Raw genomic sequence first — 21,632 nt, forward strand, 5'->3', positions numbered from 1 at the left:
TCCGAGCCACACAAGTCACCCCATCTTGGATTCCCCTAGGTCTCTAGTTTTCAGAAATGCACAGGTTTGGTAGGTTTCCCTAGGTGGCGGCTGAGCTACAGGCCAAAATCTACAGGTAGGCACTTTGCAAAAAACACCTCTGTTTTCCTTCAAAAATTTGGCTGTGTCCACGTTGCGCTTTGGGGCGTTCCCTGTCGCGGGCGCTAGGCCTACCCACACAAGTGAGGTATCATTTTTATCGGGAGACGTGGGGGAACGCTGGGTGGAAGGAAATTTGTGGCTCCTCTCAGATTCCAGAACTTTCTGCCACAGAAATGTGAGGAACATGTGTTTTTTTAGCCAAATTTTGAGGTTTGCAAAGGATTCTGGGTAACAGAACCTGGTCCCAGCCACACAAGTCACCCCATCTTGGATTCCCCTAGGTCTCTATTTTTCAGAAATGCACAGGTTTGGTAGGTTTCCCTAGGTGGCGGCTGAGCTACAGGCCAAAATCTACAGGTAGGCACTTTGCAAAAAACACCTCTGTTTTCCTTCAAAAATTTGGCTGTGTCCACGTTGTGCTTTGGGGCGTTTCCTGTCGCTGGCGCTAGGCCTACCCACACAAGTGAGGTATCATTTTTATCGGGAGACGTGGGGGAACGCTGGGTGGAAGGAAATTTGTGGCTCCTCTCAGATTCTAGAACTTTCTGCCACAGAAATGTGAGGAACATGTGTTTTTTTAGCCATATTTTGAGGTTTGCAAAGGATTCTGGGTAACGGAACCTGGTCCGAGCCACACAAGTCACCCCATCTTGGATTCCCCTAAGTCTCTAGTTTTCAGAAATGCACAGGTTTGGTAGGTTTCCCTAGTTGGCGGCTGAGCTACAGGCCAAAATCTACAGGTAGGCACTTTGCAAAAAACACCTCTGTTTTCCTTCAAAAATTTGGCTGTGTCCACGTTGCGCTTTGGGGCGTTTCCTGTCGCGGGCGCTAGGCCTACCCACACAAGTGAGGTATCATTTTTATCGGGAGACGTGGAGGAATGCTGGGTGGAAGGAAATTTGTGGCTCCTCTCAGATTCCAGAACTTTCTGCCACAGAAATGTGAGGAACATGTGTTTTTTTTAGCCAAATTTTGAGGTTTGCAAAGGATTCTGGGTAACAGAACCTGGTCCCAGCCACACAAGTCACCCCATCTTGGATTCCCCTAGGTCTCTGGTTTTCAGAAATGCACAGGTTTGGTAGGTTTCCCTAGGTGGCGGCTGAGCTACAGGCCAAAATCTACAGGTAAGCACTTTCCAAAAAACACCTCTGTTTTCCTTCAAAAATTTGGCTGTGTCCACGTTGCGCTTTGGGGCGTTTCCTGTCGCGGGCGCTAGGCCTACCCACACAAGTGAGGTATCATTTTTATCGGGAGACGTGGAGGAATGCTGGGTGGAAGGAAATTTGTGGCTCCTCTCAGATTCCAGAACTTTCTGCCACAGAAATGTGAGGAACATGTGTTTTTTTTAGCCAAATTTTGAGGTTTGCAAAGGATTCTGGGTAACAGAACCTGGTCCCAGCCACACAAGTCACCCCATCTTGGATTCCCCTAGGTCTCTGGTTTTCAGAAATGCACAGGTTTGGTAGGTTTCCCTAGGTGGCGGCTGAGCTACAGGCCAAAATCTACAGGTAGGCACTTTGCAAAAAACACCTCTGTTTTCCTTCAAAAATTTGGCTGTGTCCACGTTGCGCTTTGGGGCGTTTCCTGTCGCGGGCGCTAGGCCTACCCACACAAGTGAGGTATCACGTTTATCGGGAGACGTGGGGGAACGCTGGATGGAAGGAAATTTGTGGCTCCTCTCAGATTCTAGAACTTTCTACCACAGAAATGTGAGGAACATGTGTTTTTTTAGCCACATTTTGAGGTTTGCAAAGGATTCTGGGTAACAGAACCTGGTCCCAGCCACACAAGTCACCCCATCTTGGATTCCCCTAGGTCTCTAGTTTTCAGAAATGCACAGGTTTGGTAGGTTTCCCTAGGTGGCGGCTGAGCTGCAGGCCAAAATCTACAGGTAGGCACTTTTCAAAAAACACCTCTGTTTTCCTTCAAAAATTTGGCTGTGTCCACGTTGCGCTTTGGGGCGTTTCCTGTCGCGGGCGCTAGGCCTACCCACACAAGTGAGGTATCATTTTTATCGGGAGACGTGGGGGAACGCTGGGTGGAAGGAAATTTGTGGCTCCTCTCAGATTCCAGAACTTTCTGCCACAGAAATGTGAGGAACATGTGTTTTTTTAGCCACATTTTGAGGTTTGCAAAGGATTCTGGGTAACAGAACCTGGTCCCAGCCACACAAGTCACCCCATCTTGGATTCCCCCAGGTCTCTAGTTTTCAGAAATGCACAGGTTTGGTAGGTTTCCCTAGGTGGCGGCTGAGCTAGAGGCCAAAATCTACAGGTAGGCACTTTGCTAAAAACAGGTCTGTTTTCTGTGATGTGTCCACGTTGTGTTTTGGGGCATATCCTGTCGCGGGCGCTAGGCCTACCCACACAAGTGAGGTATCATTTTTATCGGGAGACTTGGGGGAACATAGAATAGCAAAACAAGTGTTATTGCCCCTTGTCTTTCTCTACATTTTTCCCTTCCAAATGTAAGACAGTGTGTAAAAAAGACGTCTATTTGAGAAATGCCCTGTAATTCACATGCTAGTATGGGCACCCCGGAATTCAGAGATGTGCAAATAACCACTGCTTCTCAACACCTTATCTTGTGCCCATTTTGGAAATACAAAGGTTTTCTTGATAGCTATTTTTTACTCTTTATATTTCAGCAAATGAATTGCTGTATATCCGGCATAGAATAAAAACCCACTGCAGGGTGCAGGTCATTTATTGGCTCTGGGTACCTAGAGTTCTTGATGAACCTACAAGCCCCATATATCCCCGCAACCAGAAGAGTCCAGCAGACGTAACGGTATATTGCTTTCGAAAATCTGACATTGCAGGAAAAAGTTACAGAGTAAAACTTTTGTTTTTTTTCACCTCAATTTCAATATTTTTCTTTTTCAGTTGTTATTTTCTGTAGGAAACCCTTGTAGGATCTACACAAATTACCCTTTGCTGAATTCAGAATTTTGTCTACTGTTCAGAAATGTTGCGGTTTCTGGGATCCAGCGTTGGTTTCATGCCCATTTCTGTCACTGACTGGAAGGAGGCTGAAAGCACAAAAAATCGTAAAAATGGGGTATGTCCCAGTAAAATGCCAAAATTGTGTTGAAAAATTGGGTTTTCTGATTCAAATTTGCCTGTTCCTGAAAGCTGGGAAGCTGGTAATTTTATCACAGCAAACCCTTTGTTGATGCCCTTTTCAGGGAAAAAACCACAATCCTTCTTCTGCAGCCCATTTTTCCAATTTTTTGTTAAAAAAACTAAATTTTCACTGTTTTTTGGCTAATTTCTTGGCCTCCTTCTGGGGAACCCACAAAGTCTGGGTACCTCTAGAATCCCTAGGATGTTGGAAAAAAAGGACGCAAATTTGGCGTGGGTAGCTTACGTGAACAAAAAGTTATGAGGGCCTAAGCGCGAACTGCTCCAAATAGCCAAAAAAAGCTCGGCACAGGAGGGGGAAAAGGCCTGGCAGCGAAGGGGTTAACAGAATGGGGCCAAATGATTACCAAAATGCCATGGTTTCCATTGTATTCAAAGAAAGTTATCCCAAAGAATAAAGATGGCTGCCCAATGACGAAAGAGGTGTATTTCTATGGGAATTAGACCTTGTTACATCAACTTGAAGAAAACAGCATTGCTTGTTTCCAAAGGCGTTAGGAGTATTTTAGTTATATGAACACAGCGTGCGATAGTCTCCTTGCAATGCTCGCATGTAGCTGATTTGCCAGCAAGCGTTTCCACGGTCAACAAAATCAGCACAAGGATGCCAAAAACACAGCTCTCGCAATGGTGAGGATTCCCCCTTCTTCTTTTTTTTTTAATGTGAAGATTTCCTTCTAACAGCCACACTCACTGTGCTCCAGTGCTCTTGTCGCTCCAACAAATTTCCCCAAATGTAGTTATGGTGTGCTAATCAGGCTGTAAATCGTCTGCCACAACGCTCCGACCTCAAAATCTCCAGCTTGCCTGGGTTCTTGACTACAGGCGCTCGTCGCCAAATTGTTGTGTAATTAATCCATACAACAAATTGTTAAGTAAACAGCTTTATTGTCTGGAGCCTGTGGAAAAATGTTCTTTCCAGTCTCTTCTTCTAGCTGTTGTTTTCACAGAATGTTCCATACGTGCACAACAATAGTCTTTGAAAAATAAGCCTATTTTCCACTCAGATCACATTAAGTCCCATTTTTATGGAGTCGCAGACTGTGTCCTGTTCATATGACGCACATAGCTTCCTTTGATATGAATTGCAGAGATTTTCTTAAGAACTTTAGGCATAGGGGTCCCTACCCTCAGTGCAAGGACTCAGGACCTGAATTAAATTTTTTTGGTGTAGATACCCCATCTCAATGGAATGTCTGTACCACCAAAACTGTGGGCCGTCCGCCAAATTTATAGTGGAGCGTTCCCTTAGGTTTAATCACGGCTGAGACTACTCCATCTCCGCCAGGATTAAACACCTCCAATGGCCCTATGGAATAAGGGCCGTCAGAGACAGACCTCTAATTCCATCCACCCCTCATCACCAGAAAAACCTTGACTGTAAGTGAAAAAAGAAAACAGTTTTATGCATTTCTCCATCATGTGGACGGTGCCGTGCACCAAACTGAAATCAGCATTGACAGAAACTGCTGTGATAGCTGTTCCTGACAATGCAGGGGTGTGGAATTTATTAAAATATCTACTTGTCCACGGGACAGGCTGCTTCTCAAATCTACTTGTCCTGTAAAAAGATCTACTTGTCCCTTTGGTGCCATGTAGTGTGGCGCCAAATTATGGCAGCAATCTCATTATGTAAGAGCTCTGATAATAGCCTCTCTGATTATTCCAGGACTACTACCATAGTAGGGCTTGAATACTTGCAGTTTCAATCCCTACTGTAGCAATTTCCTTATTTTTCCACCTTTCTGCAGATCTGCATACTGGGGCTGGAGGAAGCAGTAAGCAATAGTTCCAGGGCTGGAATGCCTTTGAGTCTGCAAACCTACTAACCTGCACATGTTTTAAAGATTTTCACCAGCTTCTCTCTAATATTTTCCCATAATAAGAAAGGTTGGACATTTACTCCTGACAATGGCAGAATTAGAACTTCTTCCAGGGTTGGGAAGAAAGTGGCTGGAGGGAAAATGAACTTGCAAATGCTCAATAGATTTTCACATGAGAAAATCTACACATGCGTATTTACCCATGCTAAAATACAGTTCACAAATATTTTATAGGGGTACGACATATACCATGGGTGCACTTTTGTGACTTTCTTTAAGAATTTGGGGCCACATGTAGGTAGGTTCAGATTTGCGACCCGCAAATTGCGAGTCGCAAATCCGAATGTAGGATGGTGTCCCTGACACCATCTGTGATTCGCAAGGGCTTTGCAAATGCACACCTCATGAAAAATCATGAGGTGGGTCGCAATTTGCGACCCCCTTGCGAATGGCGGCCTCACAGGGATGGTGGCCTTCTGGAGACAGCAGACCACCATGTCTGTGACTGCTTTTCAATAAAGCATTTTTTTTTTTTTTTTGGGTAATGCAGCCCGTTTTCCTTAAAGGAAAATGAGATGCATTACAAAAACGAAAAATGAAACTTTTTAGTTTCATTTTTTCAGAGCAGGCAGTGGTCCACTGCCTGCTCTGAAAAAATGTTTACAGTGACATTCACAATGGGGAAGGGGTCCCAGGGGGACCCCTTCCCTTTTGTGAAAGTGTTAGCACCCATTTGAAATGGGTGCAAACTGCGATTGGCTTACGCCCGCGTTCGCAAAACAATCCTACATTGCACTGCGAGTCGCAATTAGGAAGGGAACACCCCTTCCTAATTGTGAGTCGCAAACCCGTTTCGCGATTCGGTAACCAGGTTACCGAATCGCAAAACTGGGTTTGTGCATCGCAATGTGCTTTTTGCACGTTGCAAACAGCGAAAGTCGCTGTTTGCGATATGCAAAAAGCTACCTACATGTGGGTCTTGGTCCCTAATTAGGTCTGGTGTTAACAAAGACATTTTGTTTTTATTAAACTTCTATTTCTCTCTCTTTCGGCTGGCTTTACTGTGAGCGATCGCATTCTTCTCTTCCACAAGGAGCATATTGGCACACAAAGTAGTTTTGTTCAGTGTCAGGAACAACAGTGGCAATCAGTGACGTAACGAAACTGGAGGGTGCCCCTTTGCAAAGAACATGGAGGAGCCCCCTCTCCAGACTCACTCAGGGCAGGTGCTGTGCTGAAGGGGCCCCCTGGAGGGCGGCTGCGGGGCGTTTGATATGCCACTGGTGGCAACGTGTGCTTTTAGAGTTCAAAAACGTTTTTTTTTTTTTTTTGCCAGTGTTTGTTACAATGTTGAGGGCCTGGTAGCTCCCACAACAATAAAGTGTTACAAAAGCCATGTCAAAACAAGACACGCATTGATGAAACTAAAAGACTTATAAAAATATGTCAGATCAGTTGGCTTTGTCAGTGTTTGTTTATTTTCATGCTTCCCATAATCGTGTTGAAAATGGTTACACTGATTTTCCATTCGAAATATTTTTGGGAAATACTAGCATGCATCAAAACATTTTACTAAATGACACTTCATTTGCATCTAATCAGAGAGCATTCTGGGAGCATTATACTTAGCCTCATAGCCTAAACTTTTCAAACATGTGTATACACGTTTTTTTTTTTTGTACTGGAACCAACGTCAGTAATGAAGTGTGACCTTAAAACATTTATTTACAGCACTCACCCTAATAATGAAGGTTTTCAAATAATGAACCATAAATACAAGTTCGAACAGCATTATCTTTTGGAAACACATTACCTCAACTGCAGAGAGTTCCACTCTCTGTAAACAGACAGCCAAAGGGTTTGTGCTGCAGAGGGTTGGGCCTACTTGTCCCAAGGACAAAGTGAACATAAAAACTTGTTGCCCTTGACCCCAAACAAAATGTCTCGGGCGATAGGAATTCCACATCCCTGCAATGATTTACACATTACTTCCAGCTTGGCCCACCAAAAAATAAATCTGGTCCTTATTTCCCTGCGCACTCTGAGTTAGAGCGGCATAGTGGACTGCAGCACTAACACAAATCCTTCAAGCTATTCTTTGCGCAGGCAGTACTTTAAACAAACTCATGGACAGAGTGCTGATGAGAACAATTTGTTCATCTTGCAAACAACACAAATTTTGCACTAAGTAATCATGACTTGTATTTTTAAACGTTTATTGTAAAAGTCTTAGGACCTGATTATGAGTACGGCAGTCCATGGGACTGCAGTACTTGCTGTGACGGCCAGATTTAGATGCAGGTGGTCGGATTGCCACAAGCCCGCCACCACCGCCAGAATCATTGATCCTGATGCGTTGGCAGCAGTGCAAGCTGTGGTGCAGCAAAGGCTGTCAGAAAGGCAAAGAGGGGGCCGCAGGGGGGCCCCTGCATGGCCCATGCCCTTATCATGGTTAGTGCAGAGGCCCCCATCAGCACACTCGGAATGCGCACTGTCTGCAATGGAGCTCAGGCCAATGCAGGCTGCACTGCCTGCGCCGCCAGCCCTGTGGGGGCATTGTAATATGGCAGTCGGGAGGCCGCCAACTTGGAGACGGCCCCCTGACCGTGGTGTTGGCGGCCTGACAGTCGACCCGGCAACTTCAAAATCAGGCCCTTAATCTTGTGCAGATAAAATATACAGTAATAACATAGAATGAGTCTAAAGTTGCAGTTAAAATTGTTATTAATATGGAGAAGAATAAGAACGTTTCAATCCTTTTTGCATGTTAAACGTCATCCTAAACCCCAATGCTACTTCTAAACCATACGCTAATTTAATAGGCTAAAACATTATGGCCCGAATTTAAGAAAAGTGGCGCTGCATATGATGCAGCTTCACTTTTCTTGCGCCTCTTAGCGCCCCCCTACCGCCACCATGTGTGCGCCTTATTTAACACATGAGTGCACCATGGCGCAGGGTAGGGACAATAGAGTCAACATTTTTGAAGCTATTGTTGTACTTTGCAGGATTTTGGCGCTAATTCTGCAAAGTACGTAGGGGCCCATTGAAAACAATGGTGTTCCCCCTCTTAAAGCTTGGTCTGTGCAGGCATTAAAAATATCCGCTAAAAATGACGCATTGGAATCTCTTAGATTCCAGAGCGCCATTTTTTCGATACCCCTAATGGGGGAACACCGCAGGCATAATGTGGCGTAAGGGGTTACAAAGTGGTGCAATGCATGCATTGCACCACTTTGTAAATATGTCACGCCGAAATTGGCCTCGGTGAGCCACATTAGCGTCATAACAAATTACCTCCCTCGATTCTCAACTCTTGAGCAAATTTAGACGTTCTCCTCGGGTTATTCCTACACCTTTCATTTCTCGGTGGTGATATTGGATAATGGTGGGGGCTGGAATGGGTATTTCTAGGTTTGGTGTGCAATCCTCTCAAGACCCCAAGGCCTATAAGACTTCTGCAGTTTGGCTGCAGCCAGCTATGCCTTCCCTAATTGACATTGTTCATGCTGTTCTTAACATGCTGTTTAACATTCCTCCCTCCCTTTAGCTAGGACTTCCATTTTTTCTGTTCTGACTGCCTTTCTGTTTTTTCAGAGCAGCCTAATTCTGGACATTGGTTGTTGTTCCGGCATAGCATCCATTGGAATTCTGCTGGTTGCTCAACTGTTGCTGCCTGCTTCCTCCTGCCCTTTGTGGATGATTTAAGACTGCTTTGGCTACCTGGTCTACATTGGCCCCGCTCATGTTGATCCTCCTGGATTCACTGGAGCTTATGACAGTATGTCACTTCTCCTCATCTTATCCATTTTGTTGGACATTTTGTTGCATATCTTTTCCTGCTAAGAAGACTTGAACTACACAGAAAACCCTGACATTACTGTGTTCTTATTGCACTCCTACTGCTAAGTGGCAATGTTAAAGAGATTTGCCAAATCAGTTCTGCACCATGAACTTTTATGAAATTATGATTTCTTCAAAACAAGCTTGAGAAATCTTCATTGTCTCCTGCATTTTGTATGGAAATTCACCAAATGTAGGCCTTTGTGCCTTTCTCATCCAAAAGCTCAAACGTATGCAGAACATGGTATCAAGGCTTCTATTAGCAGTCTCAACTTCATCATCCATTTCCCATCGTCTCACAACTCTTCCTTTTCTCCCTGAGGCCAAATACACAGTTTTTAAATTTCTCTGCATGTCATCAAACATGCAGCAAAACATTCCTGCTTCCATTCATCAATGTGTGATTCTTTTTTTCCGACCCAGAACATTCAGTTCTCCACATGTCAAGTTCCTCCTTGTTTCCAAAATCCACTATAGCCACTTTGGTGGCAGATCTTTCTCCTACCTAGGAGCTAGGCATTGAAATGCTATTCCTCTTTTTGGACATTTTGTGCAGAACCTTCTAACATTTTGAAAAGGCATTCAAATCCTTCTCACATTTTAAGCCTAGGGTTCCTACTCAGCCACAGGACCCATTTAGGGCCTACATTCAAATAGTTAAAAGAAAGTAATGTACAGGTTGTCATGGCCGTATAGTACAAATGTGTAAGAAAGTACCTGGGGGTTCCATGGATGACGTTGTGCATGGGGCAGCCTTTGAGGCCCAGTCCAATTAAGCAGAGATGGGACCTGCTTACGCTGGAACTGGTGCGGCAGTGAATCTAACTCATGGAAGTTGACGTAGGTAGTGCCATGCTTCTGGTGTTGAGGTTTGAAAGTGTCATGAAAGACTCCAAAAGAGGCATAGCCAGGATAAGGTACCCCAACTTACGATATTATAGCTGGTATAGGATGTCAGATAAATTAGTAGACCCATTCATCATTGTAGGATAGGTGCAACAAGTAGTACACATCTTCAATAATGTAAACTGTGACCTCTCAGACGAAAGGTTGAAGAATTTTTTGCCCTTGAAAATTACTCAAAATCCAGGGATCTAGCTTCTTCAAAGGCAGGAATTGTGGACCAAAACTTCTTTTTATCAAACCCTTTATCAATGAGAACAGCAGATTTGTGGGAATTTATGCAGGTCTTAAAGAACATTTTCAGGTAAAAGGTTTTAGTGAGGACAAGACAAGGAAAGGGTTGCTTCTCATTCTAGGGATCGTTGTTTCATGAAGCTCTCCTTAGCAATAGCAGAAATGCAGGAACTTCAGGCCATTCAGCACCAGAGGAAGCTGAACATCTAGAGGCACTGAGAGAAATGGCGCTCTGAGACTCCTGCTCAGGCTTGAATAGCCAAGGTTCCAGCACACACTTAGGTGCTTTTGGATTCTAGCTCATCTCATGTTCACCGTGAAAGTTTGCAAACCCTCTATTTGTGTATAGCTACCTTGATGCTCTGCTCACCCTAAGGGCATGAGGTGTACTGTCATCATCTTACCAGAGTGCTGAAGCTACATCTCTGCCTCAGTCCTTGCTGTGGGCATTGGGAGTGAACATATGCTTTAGGGGCATTAGTCAGTTTAAGGGCCTCATTACGAGGCTGGTGGTCCTAGGACCACCAGCCCCGTGGTAGCGGTCGGACCACATTACAAGTTTGGCGGACCCACCAAAAGACCGCCGTCTACCCCAGAATCAAAGATCCTGACGGGGGGACAGTGGTCGGGCTTGTAACCAGCTACGGCAGCTCTGAACTCCGCGCCACCTGGCTGATTACAACCCCTCTTTCCACCAGCCTTTTCATGGCAGCGACCCCGCCATGTAAAGGCTGGTGGTCACCTTGGGCAACGGTGACCAGCACCGTCAGAATGCCCACTGTCTGCACTGCAGAGATTGCGCATTCCAAGGGTGCTGAAAGTGTGAGCATATTGGCCTCGGCTCCCTTAAGGCCAATATCCTAACACAGCGGGAACAGGTATTACAATGTTCCCACTGGACAGCCCGGCGGGATCATTGTAAAATGCTTGGGGGAAACGTCACTGCCATGGCAGTGATGTCCTCCATGCGAGTTTGGCGCTCCTGTGGTGGGACCGCCAAACTCGTAAGGAGGCCCTAAGTCTCTGTGCCTTAAGGACACCACCAGGGTCTTAAGGTTCAAGTTCACTCTGAGTTGCCTGAAACCCTGCTCGGTCAAAGCTCCTGCTTGCCTCAATGGCTCTTGCTCACCAGGGTGTGCTAAAGCTCCTGCTTGGCTTTATTTAATTGTGCTTCCTGGCCATTTCCATGCACCTAGACGTTCCTTCTCAGGGACATTGTTCATTGAATCTCCTGCTCAACTTCGGCCTCTGGGGGAGACCACTGACAAAATATTTGGGAAACAATATTGCTGACAAAAATATTGTGTAAACATATCATCTACCACATTATTGTGCTCTTGTATTTATATTGGTAAGTACCAAAATAGTGGGAAAACAATTACTGACGCTAATATTGCCCAAAATATTGATTTTTTTTTATATAAATAGATTTTAAAGTAGAAATGTTAAAGATTCGAATATATACATTTAATATAATGTAAATTAAATACATTCCACCACTTTATAACACTATATAAATATATACTTATATAAATACACACAGATATATGTTTTGAGTGTGTTTGTGTGTGTGTGTATATATATATATATATATATATATATATATATATATATATATATATATATCTTAAATTGCTTACTCTGAAACAAAATGTATTTATATATGAATATATAAATGTATATATACATATACGTGTATAATGCATCCACAGTCAATCCCAAAAAAATATAAGCAAGTCAATAACAAAAAATATATTAATTAATTTAGCAATAAATAAAATATTAAACATTCAAAACCCCCAAAATCATATTCACAAATAACACTATTACCATAAAAATAAATTAAAAAATAAATAGTATAACATATAAATAAACAAACAATGCTACAAAACCTGTTTAACCAATATTATGAAAATGTCAAGGAGACCAGATCCTCTGGCCTGCGCACGTTCCCAACATGTCCACCACTAGACAGCTCCAAAACTCTGATAGAAATATCACAGAGCCTGAGAAATATCACAGAGCCTGAGAGAGTCCAAGTGGGGGAAAAAGGGGATTAGGTAGGGAACAGCTGGAAAGGAGACCTGTAGGAAGCAAAAGGTTAAACAACACAATATCAAGATATAATCACATTGACTTTCACTAGACTATGGTTCTAAGCGTTGTCATACTGTAACCATGGATAACTTAAGAAAGGACTATAACTAGACCTCAAGAGCTCTGGGTACCTGGAAAAAATCAAGAATGGTTAATACAATGTTTTATAGGAACTTTTCATAAAATGTCACATACTGTCTAGGAATACAAGAAACTTCTAGAATAATGTTTCAGAACAAACATTGCATCTTTACATGAGGACAAAAAGCAATCTGAAACATTCCCTGGAAAACAATAGGAATTGAACTAGGGACTTAATATGCACAACGAATGTCACATCTTGAATTTGGCATCTTTACAGAAAATCCAAAGGCCCAGGATAAATGTGTGCACTTCAAGAAACACTACACATCCAAGTTTTAATTGCCATGAAATGATCGCGCACACTGGTAGCGATTTGAACAGCAAGTTTTACATGTGGGAAATGAATCGCGCACACTGCCGATTCTAACAAGAATATGTAAATGCTATGAAATGATCGTGCACACTGTTAGCGATCTGAACACCTACGGCCAGATGTACAAAGCTTTTTGCATGGTGCAAACAGCTAAATTCGCTGTTTGCGCCATGCAAAAAATACATCGAGATGCTCATTCCCATTTTGTTCCCCTTCCTATTTGCGGTTTGTATCGCGATGTAGAATTGCTTTGTGACCGCAAACGCGGTCGCAAAGCAATTCGCAGTTAGCACCCATTTCAAAAGTAGATAAAGTGTTGGAGGGGTAAATTAATATACAACTAATAATTAAGTAATTGACCCCTTCAAGCCTAACTTTCCGCAACTAAGATATAAGTAAAATAAATCAGTACTTAATATTTTACATAATTAAAAACGTATTAAATAATTAATTTACGCTAAATAATAAATAGTTAATTAATACTTGAATAACTTCCACTCTAGACCCTCACAAACCCAGCAGCCCCAATTAAAATATAAGAAAAAAGTAATTCATAAATTACTAAATTTAAAACTAATCAAATAATGAATTAACATTTCATAAATAATTGTTAATTAATGATTACTTCATTAACTTCCTAACCTATACCCCTTCAAACCTTTTAACTTTGCATATAACAACAATGAATCAGTATTACTTAAAAAAATATCAGTCATATAATTAAATAAAGTCTATTAAATAATTAATAATTATATATTACCTGGTTAATTTCCCACCCTGTTCCCATAAAAGCCCAACAACCCCCTACAGTGCTATAAATTACTATTAGTTAAATACAAAATTCTCCATCACCTAAAATACAAGCTTTATTTTCAAAAAATGAATAACATTTCTAAAAACAATAGTAACATAAACTTAAAGTACTAACTAAAATACATTAAAATAGATAAAAAAAAGATATTTTAAACAACTATAAAACTGAAAACTATATTAAAAACATCAATATTCTTTCAAGCTTACCTCAAAAAACAATATTCTTGTCAACAATATATGTGCATCACTATATGTAATTTCCGGTATTAATGTCTCCTGATAATTTAAACTTGGTATTTTGTTTAAACACTCTTCAGGCCACTGACTTTCCTAATCACCAAGGCTTCTGCCCAACCATCAGAAAACTCCCTGCTAACCCTCAGGCACCAGGGGCTGTACACACCAAAGTCTTTCATGGAGCATTTTGGTTGTTGCACAGATAGCTCTCTGTATGTGATGTCTTGTGGATCTAAAACAGCTTGGTACTAATGACTTTTATATTGTGGGAAGAGACATGGTCTGAATCTGCTTGACATGCTGCAGGAAGTCACTTCAACTACAGACTTTCTTTTAATTTTCTAAACAGTATTTGTGCCCTAGCTCTCTTTTTCGCTCACCCAGACGTATCAATAGCCGTTTACTCCTCCCACTAGGATTTATTCCTCGCTCCGCTTTCTTTACTCTCATTTCACTTCACATTCTCACCCAGTGAACCTATTGCATTTTCAGTGTTTCTCTGTCTGTCCATCTGTTGTACCAACTTTTAATTCTCTGTCTTCCACCATCTGCCTTTCTCTCATTCTACAAACCCCTCGATCAATTTTAAACCACCTCCTTTCCCATTGACCCTCACAGTCTTTCTACCCTCTAATATTCCTTTTTTTTCTGTCTCTCTATCACTCCCCTCATTAGCTCAGATTTTCCTTTTTTCCACCACCCCTGCACTATTCCCTCTCTCTCGCTCTTAGTCTATAAATTCCCCCACTCTCTCACTTGTCTGTCTCCCACATACACTCTGTGCCTGATTAGGAGTTCGGTGGATGGGTTTCACTGTCCGCTGAACTTCTGACAAGGGAGGTTGCCGCCAAACTGGCTACCTCCCTGCAGGACCCATTAAGAGCTTCCCGCCAGCCTAGCGGTAAACAGGCTACAGCATTGTCTCCGGCTCGAAAACTAGACCAAGGCAATGCTATAGCCAGAAGGGTGCACCAGCACCCTCGTAATCAGTGAACATTGCGATGGTCTTGGATAGGGGGCCCCTTCACTGCCCATGGCAAGTGCATGGGCAGTGTAGGGGCCCCCCTGTACATGTTCTCTGCCAGCCTTTTCATGGTGGTATTACCACCATGAAAAGTCTGGTGGAGAACGAGGTCGTAATCCACAGGGATTAGGATTTCTGCCACTGCCAGACCGCCGGAATCCAAGATCCTGGCAGAACTGGCAGTTCCCTGGCAGTCGGACCACGAGGGTTGTTATGTGATGGTCGGACCGCCGCATAGGCAGTGGTCCATACCGCCACCACGAGTGTGGCGGTCATAAAACTGCTACATGCTTAATGAGGCCCACAATGTCCAAATAGTTGAAGGGGGGTCCCATAGAGTCACAAGGCCACAACCCGGCAGAGGACCTTGATAAGTCTTCATCTCTAATAACAACAAATGTTGTTTGTCCAAGCTCCTCTGACAGTTTGCGGTCTCATGACATTTTTGGGCCATCCATCCAACGTTTCAGGACTTTGGGCTTGATTACGAGTTAGGTGGTCGGAAAACCCCACCGCAAGACCTGTGGTGAGGAGACCTCCACAGAGCTGGGTCTCCCCACTGGCCCCATTATGAGTTTCCACTGGGCTGACCGGGGGAAACCAAGGTTTCTACTAGTCAGCCTAGTGGAAAACATGCGGCGGCATGAGTCCAATACTGTCGCAGAGGGGGCCTCCCTAGCACCCTCAGAATGTGCACTGTCTGCACAGCAGACAGTGCGCATTCCAGCAGTGCTGGGGAGGGGAGGCCCCTGCACTGCCCACGAGAATGTCATGGACAGTGCAGGGCCCCCACTGTTGCCCCCAGCACTTTTTCTCCGCCAGCCTTTTCATGGCGGTTGGTCCGGCATGAAAAGGCTGGCAGAGAACATGAGTGTAATCAGCAGGGCAGCGCTGACTTCAGCGCCGCCCTGGCTGATCATAAGCAAGTCCGCCGTCAGCCCGTCGGGATCAGGCATCCTGGCGAAGACGGCGGTCCCCCGGCAGTCCATTCTAGGGGCCTTCTGCGGATTCCTATGTCGTAGAGTCTGGCGCGCAGAGTCCTGTAAGGGAATGTGTCGAAAGCTGCTGAGAGGTCGAGAAGTATGAGTGCTGCGGTGTGGCTGCTGTCTAGGAGCAATCAGATGTCATCGGTGGCTGCCAGGAGTGCTGCCTCCATGCTGTGATTGCTGTGGAAGCCTGACTGGGGGCAGTCCAGGGAGTTGTTGGACTCAATGAAATTCCGTAGCTGTGCATTGATTGCTTTCTCTAGTACTTTGGCGGGGAGGGTAGCAGCGAGATGGACCAGAAATTCTTTAGTTGAACTCACATTGGCTCCTCCTGGCTCCACATGACCGTGCTGTCTCAGCAGTAGAAATAATGAAAAAGATAATGCTATACAGGTAGAAAAAGATATTATTCAATTGTTGTTTACTCATTCACAGAGCTTTAGAATCTCCCATTTTTTCCTATTAAACAACTTGTATTTCCTTTCAAGTATTTTAGTAATTGTTGGGAGTCTTTAGGCTTTTTATTAAGTTTTATTTTTCAATCTGAGTGTTTGTGTAATCAAGGCACGGAGGCTCTTATTATGCTTCCTTTTCTTTTACTACCTCCAAGTAGCAGAAAACTTTACATGAACCACTAACAAAAACACAATTCTCATGAAGTTTTCAAAACAGACTACAATGTATCCAGTCCAGTCCACATGCACTTGCCTCAGTAAATAATATGATTTCTTCTTCCAGACTTGCTCTCTTTCCTGCTTTTTCCCAGCTTTAGATAAGTGCTCTGTGTACTGTCTCTTTTAGGTAGAGACTAGATAGAACAATTATTGTGAGGTAGTTTTACCTTGTTGTCTATAGTTGATTTGTATTACTGGTAAGACAGAGAAAGGTCCCCTGCATAATGCAGGAAGACATATGCCCAATGCCTCTAATTCACCATAGCAAAATAGTCTTGTTTGATCCCCTCACACATACAGTGATGCATGTTGCGTGGAGGTGTTTGTCTTGTGAGAAAAAGAATTGAGACACAGAGCAAAGGTCTTCACCACTGTGAGTCCTCCATAGCTCAATGGGCTGTAGCGAACAGCCAGTGGCGGCAGCAGTACCATTTACAGTGGCAAGGCAAGACTGTTTACATTTCTGTGCCAGAAATAGTCCCCTACTTCTGCCCTTTTAAAGTGTCAATGTTAACCAGTCTCCTGGGTCCTTCCATGTGGAACAAGGATATTGTATGTATGTACTGACCATCCTCTGTAGAGGATGCACTTGTAGTGTGTTTGACACCAGTAGCCATAGCTACACTAGAGTCCGTTTTGTATTTCCTACATTGAAGCAGTAGCGAAGAAGGAGGGCTGTTGAGGGCCTAGACATCAGATTTGAATTGTGGGGCTCCCCCCAGAACATTCTGGAACTTTTTTTGTTGCCTAAGACTGAGAAGTGATAAAAAGAAGACCCAGATTGTGCCTTGGAAGTTACTCATTTCCCCTGTCCATCCCAGATCCACTGTTCTCTCTAAGCACTCTCCTCTCACACATTAACAGTAGAGAAGTATGGCAATCTTTTTGTTCCCTTGTTTTGACTTTCTCCTATGCACTTTAAACTGGTCTGTTAATTCCCTTCCATCTGGAACATTGATGTCATATGTATGTACTGACCTGCATGTGTAGAGGAAGCATGTGTAGTGTATGTGGCACCAGTGGCCATAACTACACTGGAGCCCATTTGTAATTGCTACTTTCAGGTGGTATTTAAGACGGAGGACTGAAGATGGCCCAGGCATCCTATTTGAATTGCAGGACTGTCCTCAGAACATTCAGAGGATCTTTTTGTGTCAGCTCAGACTGAGGAGTATTAAAGAGAGGACACAGATGGTGCCTTTGAAGCAAGAGAGTTCTCCCTGCCCTTTTCTGACCATTGTTCACTAGGAGCTTTACCCAGAAAGATAACAGGTACCTAGTGTGGTAGGTAGCGTTGCTTACTTTTGTGGTCTTGTTTTTAGTTTCTCTTGTAGACTCCCTGCTTCATTCCACCTCTGAGCCCACACCTTCTGACAAATATCTTGGCTGTCCCAGTCTGAGTAAAATAGACAAGTGGGCAAAACTGTCTAGAACCAGCCTCAGAGCTGCCTGATGGAATACATGACTACTGTCTGCAACTTTAGTATAAAACTTGGCAGAAATTTCCACACCCAATAACCAGAGCTTTTCAGCTGAAAATACTGCATGGCGGGATGTGCAATGAGTACTGTCAGTTTCCAAACACATGACTAATGTGCGACACAGTCAAAATTGGGAGATATTGGGAGTATCTTCAAAGCCTGTCCCATGGTAGTAGCTTAGGTCCCTTTCCACAGTAATGCCACCCTGTGGATCAGTTCTTAAGGACTAGCCTGTTTTATGGTGTACCATGTTTTTTCTGCTTCTTTCCTGCACTGTAGATGAACCACTGAGCTGCAGTGCAGGAAAGAAGCAGAAAAAACATGGTACACCATAAAACAGGCTAGTCCTTAAGAACTGATCCACAGGGTGGCAGCTCACTGGTTCATCTGCCCCAGACACAGTGTTATATTAGAACCTCAACCAGAGATTGGTGAAGTAATACAACCCAGTTCTCTCCTGTGGGACCTTAGAAAACCATCTTGTGGTCGTTCCCAGGCAATAGTTGAAGGGTAATTTACTCTTTGACCCCTTACTCATGCATGTCTCAATAAAAGTGCTTGGCTTAAATTAAATGTGGTCTTTTTGCTAATAGTTTGTTATGTTTCCGTTATGTTTTTCAATATAGTTCTGTATTGTTTGTCTGTTTCTATAGTTATCAATTTGTCAGTGCAGCAGGCATATTGCAGCCGCTTCCTTTGTGGGCTCTCTGTGAAGCCAAGCACTACAGTCACTTTTCTGAATGTTCTGCTATTCTTGGCATTTCAAGCAGAGACTTGTAGGGGTTGTCACGCTAAAATCATATGGAGGACTTAGAAGAACTTGATACACCCCTGGCTTTCAATTTTAAATGTCTGTTAGGAGCTCCCATGAATGAAACTGTTCTTAAAGAAGTTCCGAAGACCTAGAGAACCCCACAACCAGGACTCTGTGGTTAGGCCTTGTTGACCAGCTCTGAGCCCACAACTTCCGACAAAGACCTTGGCTGCCCCAGTCTGAGTAGAATAAACCCTGTAACCCTTTTGCGCTACATGTATGCAAAGGGGGCGTTCCCCTGTTAGGGGATCCGGAAAAATGGCGTAAGGAAATCTACTTTTAACGCCTGCTCAAGGGCAGGCGTTAAAAGGGACCTTCCATTTTTTAGAATGGAGCCCTATGTACTCTGCAGGAGTAGCACCAATATTTTGCCAGTACTCCTGCAGAGTACATCAATAGCGTCCCTAAAATGACGCTATTGCCCCCTACCCTGTGCCATGGTGCGCTGTGTTTTAAATACGGTGCACACATGGTGGCGGTAGGGGTTTTCTAAGGGGCTCAGGGAAAGTGGTGCTGCACTCGGTGCAGCACCACTTTCCATAAATCTGCCCCTATGTTTTTAATGGATTGATCTTCTAAATCATCTATGAACATACTCAAACTGTGGAAGAAGAGGGTCTATGATTTCCACTTTCTTGTTAAGATAAGATGTTTCCAAGATGCTGACATATTTAAAGCAGCCTGATTTAGCCCTCTGTTGTTGGAGAAATATAAAATATTAGCACTATGTATCCTTTGTGAATCTTCTGATGAAGTTAATGGGGGGTATCTTCTGTTTTTTTCAGATGCTTTCTTCCAAAGAATATCTTCATGTGTTTTAAGTCGTCTTCTCATCTCAGCCTCCTTTACAGTACTTGGGATTCTTTTGATTTCATGGACTGTTTATCTCTTCAAAGAGAAAAAGAAAGAGAAAAGTAAGTGCCAAAATGTGGGAAATATTTCAGTGAAATGTGCAGATATGTTGCTTCTAATTTTTGACTGATTTTTGGCAGGTCTGGCATGGATTTCCATCAAAGCTGTCTGAAAGTTATACACTGAATTATGAATTCCAGTTTTGCTAACTTCAGTGTGGCCATGTAGGCCTAAATGAAAGCCTGCACTAGTGGAAGCAACTTTTGTGCATCGGAGTTTCGTTCAGGAGACACCATAGAGCATGAAAAATTAAGAGTACACCTAGACAAGCACACACCGAAACATGTCTCCACCAGCATTCAAGCTTGCAATGCTTCATGTGCTGAAAACCCTGGTCCACAAACACAACTGAAATTTACATTGCAGGTCCAATAGGTTAGGAAGTTGTCAAGAGTCACTGAGCCAGGGAAACACCCAAAGTCAGCAGAGTCTGAATATTATCTTAGCAAGCAGAGCATCAGTAAAGCGATTTACAGCATACAAGGCAAATCACAAAGACGTAGGAGTTGGAGAATGCCATCAGGTTAGGACTGAACAATTATTACTGAAGGTTACAGCATTTTAGCACAGCAAAACATTGCGCCAGAGCACACAATTGAGTCACAACTGCAATCATGGCGCTCTCTTGAAAGGATGATAATAATGTTGACCAAATAAACCTGTGCCTTATTACTTAGAGTAGCAGGAAGAATGGATCTGTGTTCTAGTGTTGTCAGCCCCACAGGAGATGTTACAGACTTAAGCTCACACCAAAGGTTAAAGATCACAGCCTCCTCGCTCACAGATTTCTGGTAACTTTACAGGTACACAACCTCACTCCCCACCAACTCATGCTCCGCTGCGTGTCTACCGATGCACAGCCTTGGGTACATAGGACTGACTACCCCTATACAGTGGGTGAGCAAACCCTGTTGTCACAACACATCACGCATCTCTATGTATGGCTGCTATCTGTCAGCAATCACTGGGCCCAGTAGCCAATCCTCACTTTTGCATCTAGGCTTTCTGCAGGCCATGCTTACCCACGCAGAAAACTAGCAAGCTCGCTCCTCTGGTTGCCGTTCTGACAAGTTGTCATACCAGGACACTGTGATCCTTTTCACTCAAGAGGATGGGGTTGCAGTTTTCACCGAATGGAATCAGAAGAGACCAAAAGGACTCAGCAGAATTTCTTTGAACGCAGGTATAGGCAGCTATCGCCAACGTAAACTCTAGAGAACCTCGTGAAGATCATCCAGAGGCCAGTCAAGGAGGTCCAGCAGACACTACGCTGTCTTCCCTGTCAGCACCATGGTACCTTCTAAAGGGACAACTGTCAAGGAAGGCTTTACTTGGTGAAGGTTCTTAGATTTATAATTCAGGGCCTTTCCCCCTTCCTTATTGCGATCCAGCTCTGCAGTCTTAGGGCCTCATTTAGAAAGGATTGTGCCCTTGCTTTAGCGTAATTTTTTCTGACGCTAAGGCGGTGCAAAACAGTACCCAACCACTGGCCATATTTACAAACTGGCGAAATGGTTTGTAAAGCCTTGCGCCACATTATACCTGTGCCATGTATAATGTATTTAAGGTAGGCGTCCCCTCGTTAAAATCCCCACAGAAATGACGCAGTGAAATCTGCTGCGTCAGCATGGCTGCATTTTTATTTAACGCCTGCTCAGGGTAGGCGTTAAAGGTGATGTTGTGCTGTTGTCTATGGGGCCCCTTTAACATTGCTGGACTAGCGTCCAAATTTTCACGTTAGTCCAGCAATGAGCGTTTAGGGAAAAGGCTAGTTTATGTGTCACATATCTACCTAAGCAAAACTTTCATTTCTATGTGTTTCTGCCTGCAGTTTATGCTGGTGAATTAAATGAGATCATCTTTGTATATTCTCATCCCAGACCCAATTGATGATCTTTTTTTTTTTGTTAGCTCTCTTTATTGAAAGTGAAAACAGCATATAGCATAGAACTGAAGAATCTCAGTCATTATATAGTGACAGATCAATGGCTAATTACAATGCAAAGTAGATATTAACCACTAAGTCAAGAGCCGTGCTTTTATGGCCCAA

General features: G+C 43.5%; 1 protein-coding gene across 5 annotated transcripts in view; it reads left to right on the forward strand.

Annotated features, from left to right (window-relative positions):
- The window catches only part of LOC138299206 (butyrophilin subfamily 1 member A1-like), a 944,067-nt gene that overhangs the window by 539,147 nt on the left and 383,288 nt on the right, over window positions 1-21,632 (forward strand). For all 5 annotated transcript variants that reach the window (XM_069237321.1, XM_069237322.1, XM_069237323.1 and 2 more), the window contains one exon: window positions 19,456-19,584. In XM_069237321.1, the coding sequence (XP_069093422.1) occupies window positions 19,456-19,584 (129 nt within the window). The remainder of the gene's footprint in view (window positions 1-19,455; window positions 19,585-21,632) is intronic.

The sequence above is a fragment of the Pleurodeles waltl genome, chromosome 6 (assembly GCF_031143425.1).
Source record: "Pleurodeles waltl isolate 20211129_DDA chromosome 6, aPleWal1.hap1.20221129, whole genome shotgun sequence".
In the NCBI taxonomy this organism is placed as follows: Eukaryota; Metazoa; Chordata; class Amphibia; order Caudata; family Salamandridae; genus Pleurodeles; species Pleurodeles waltl.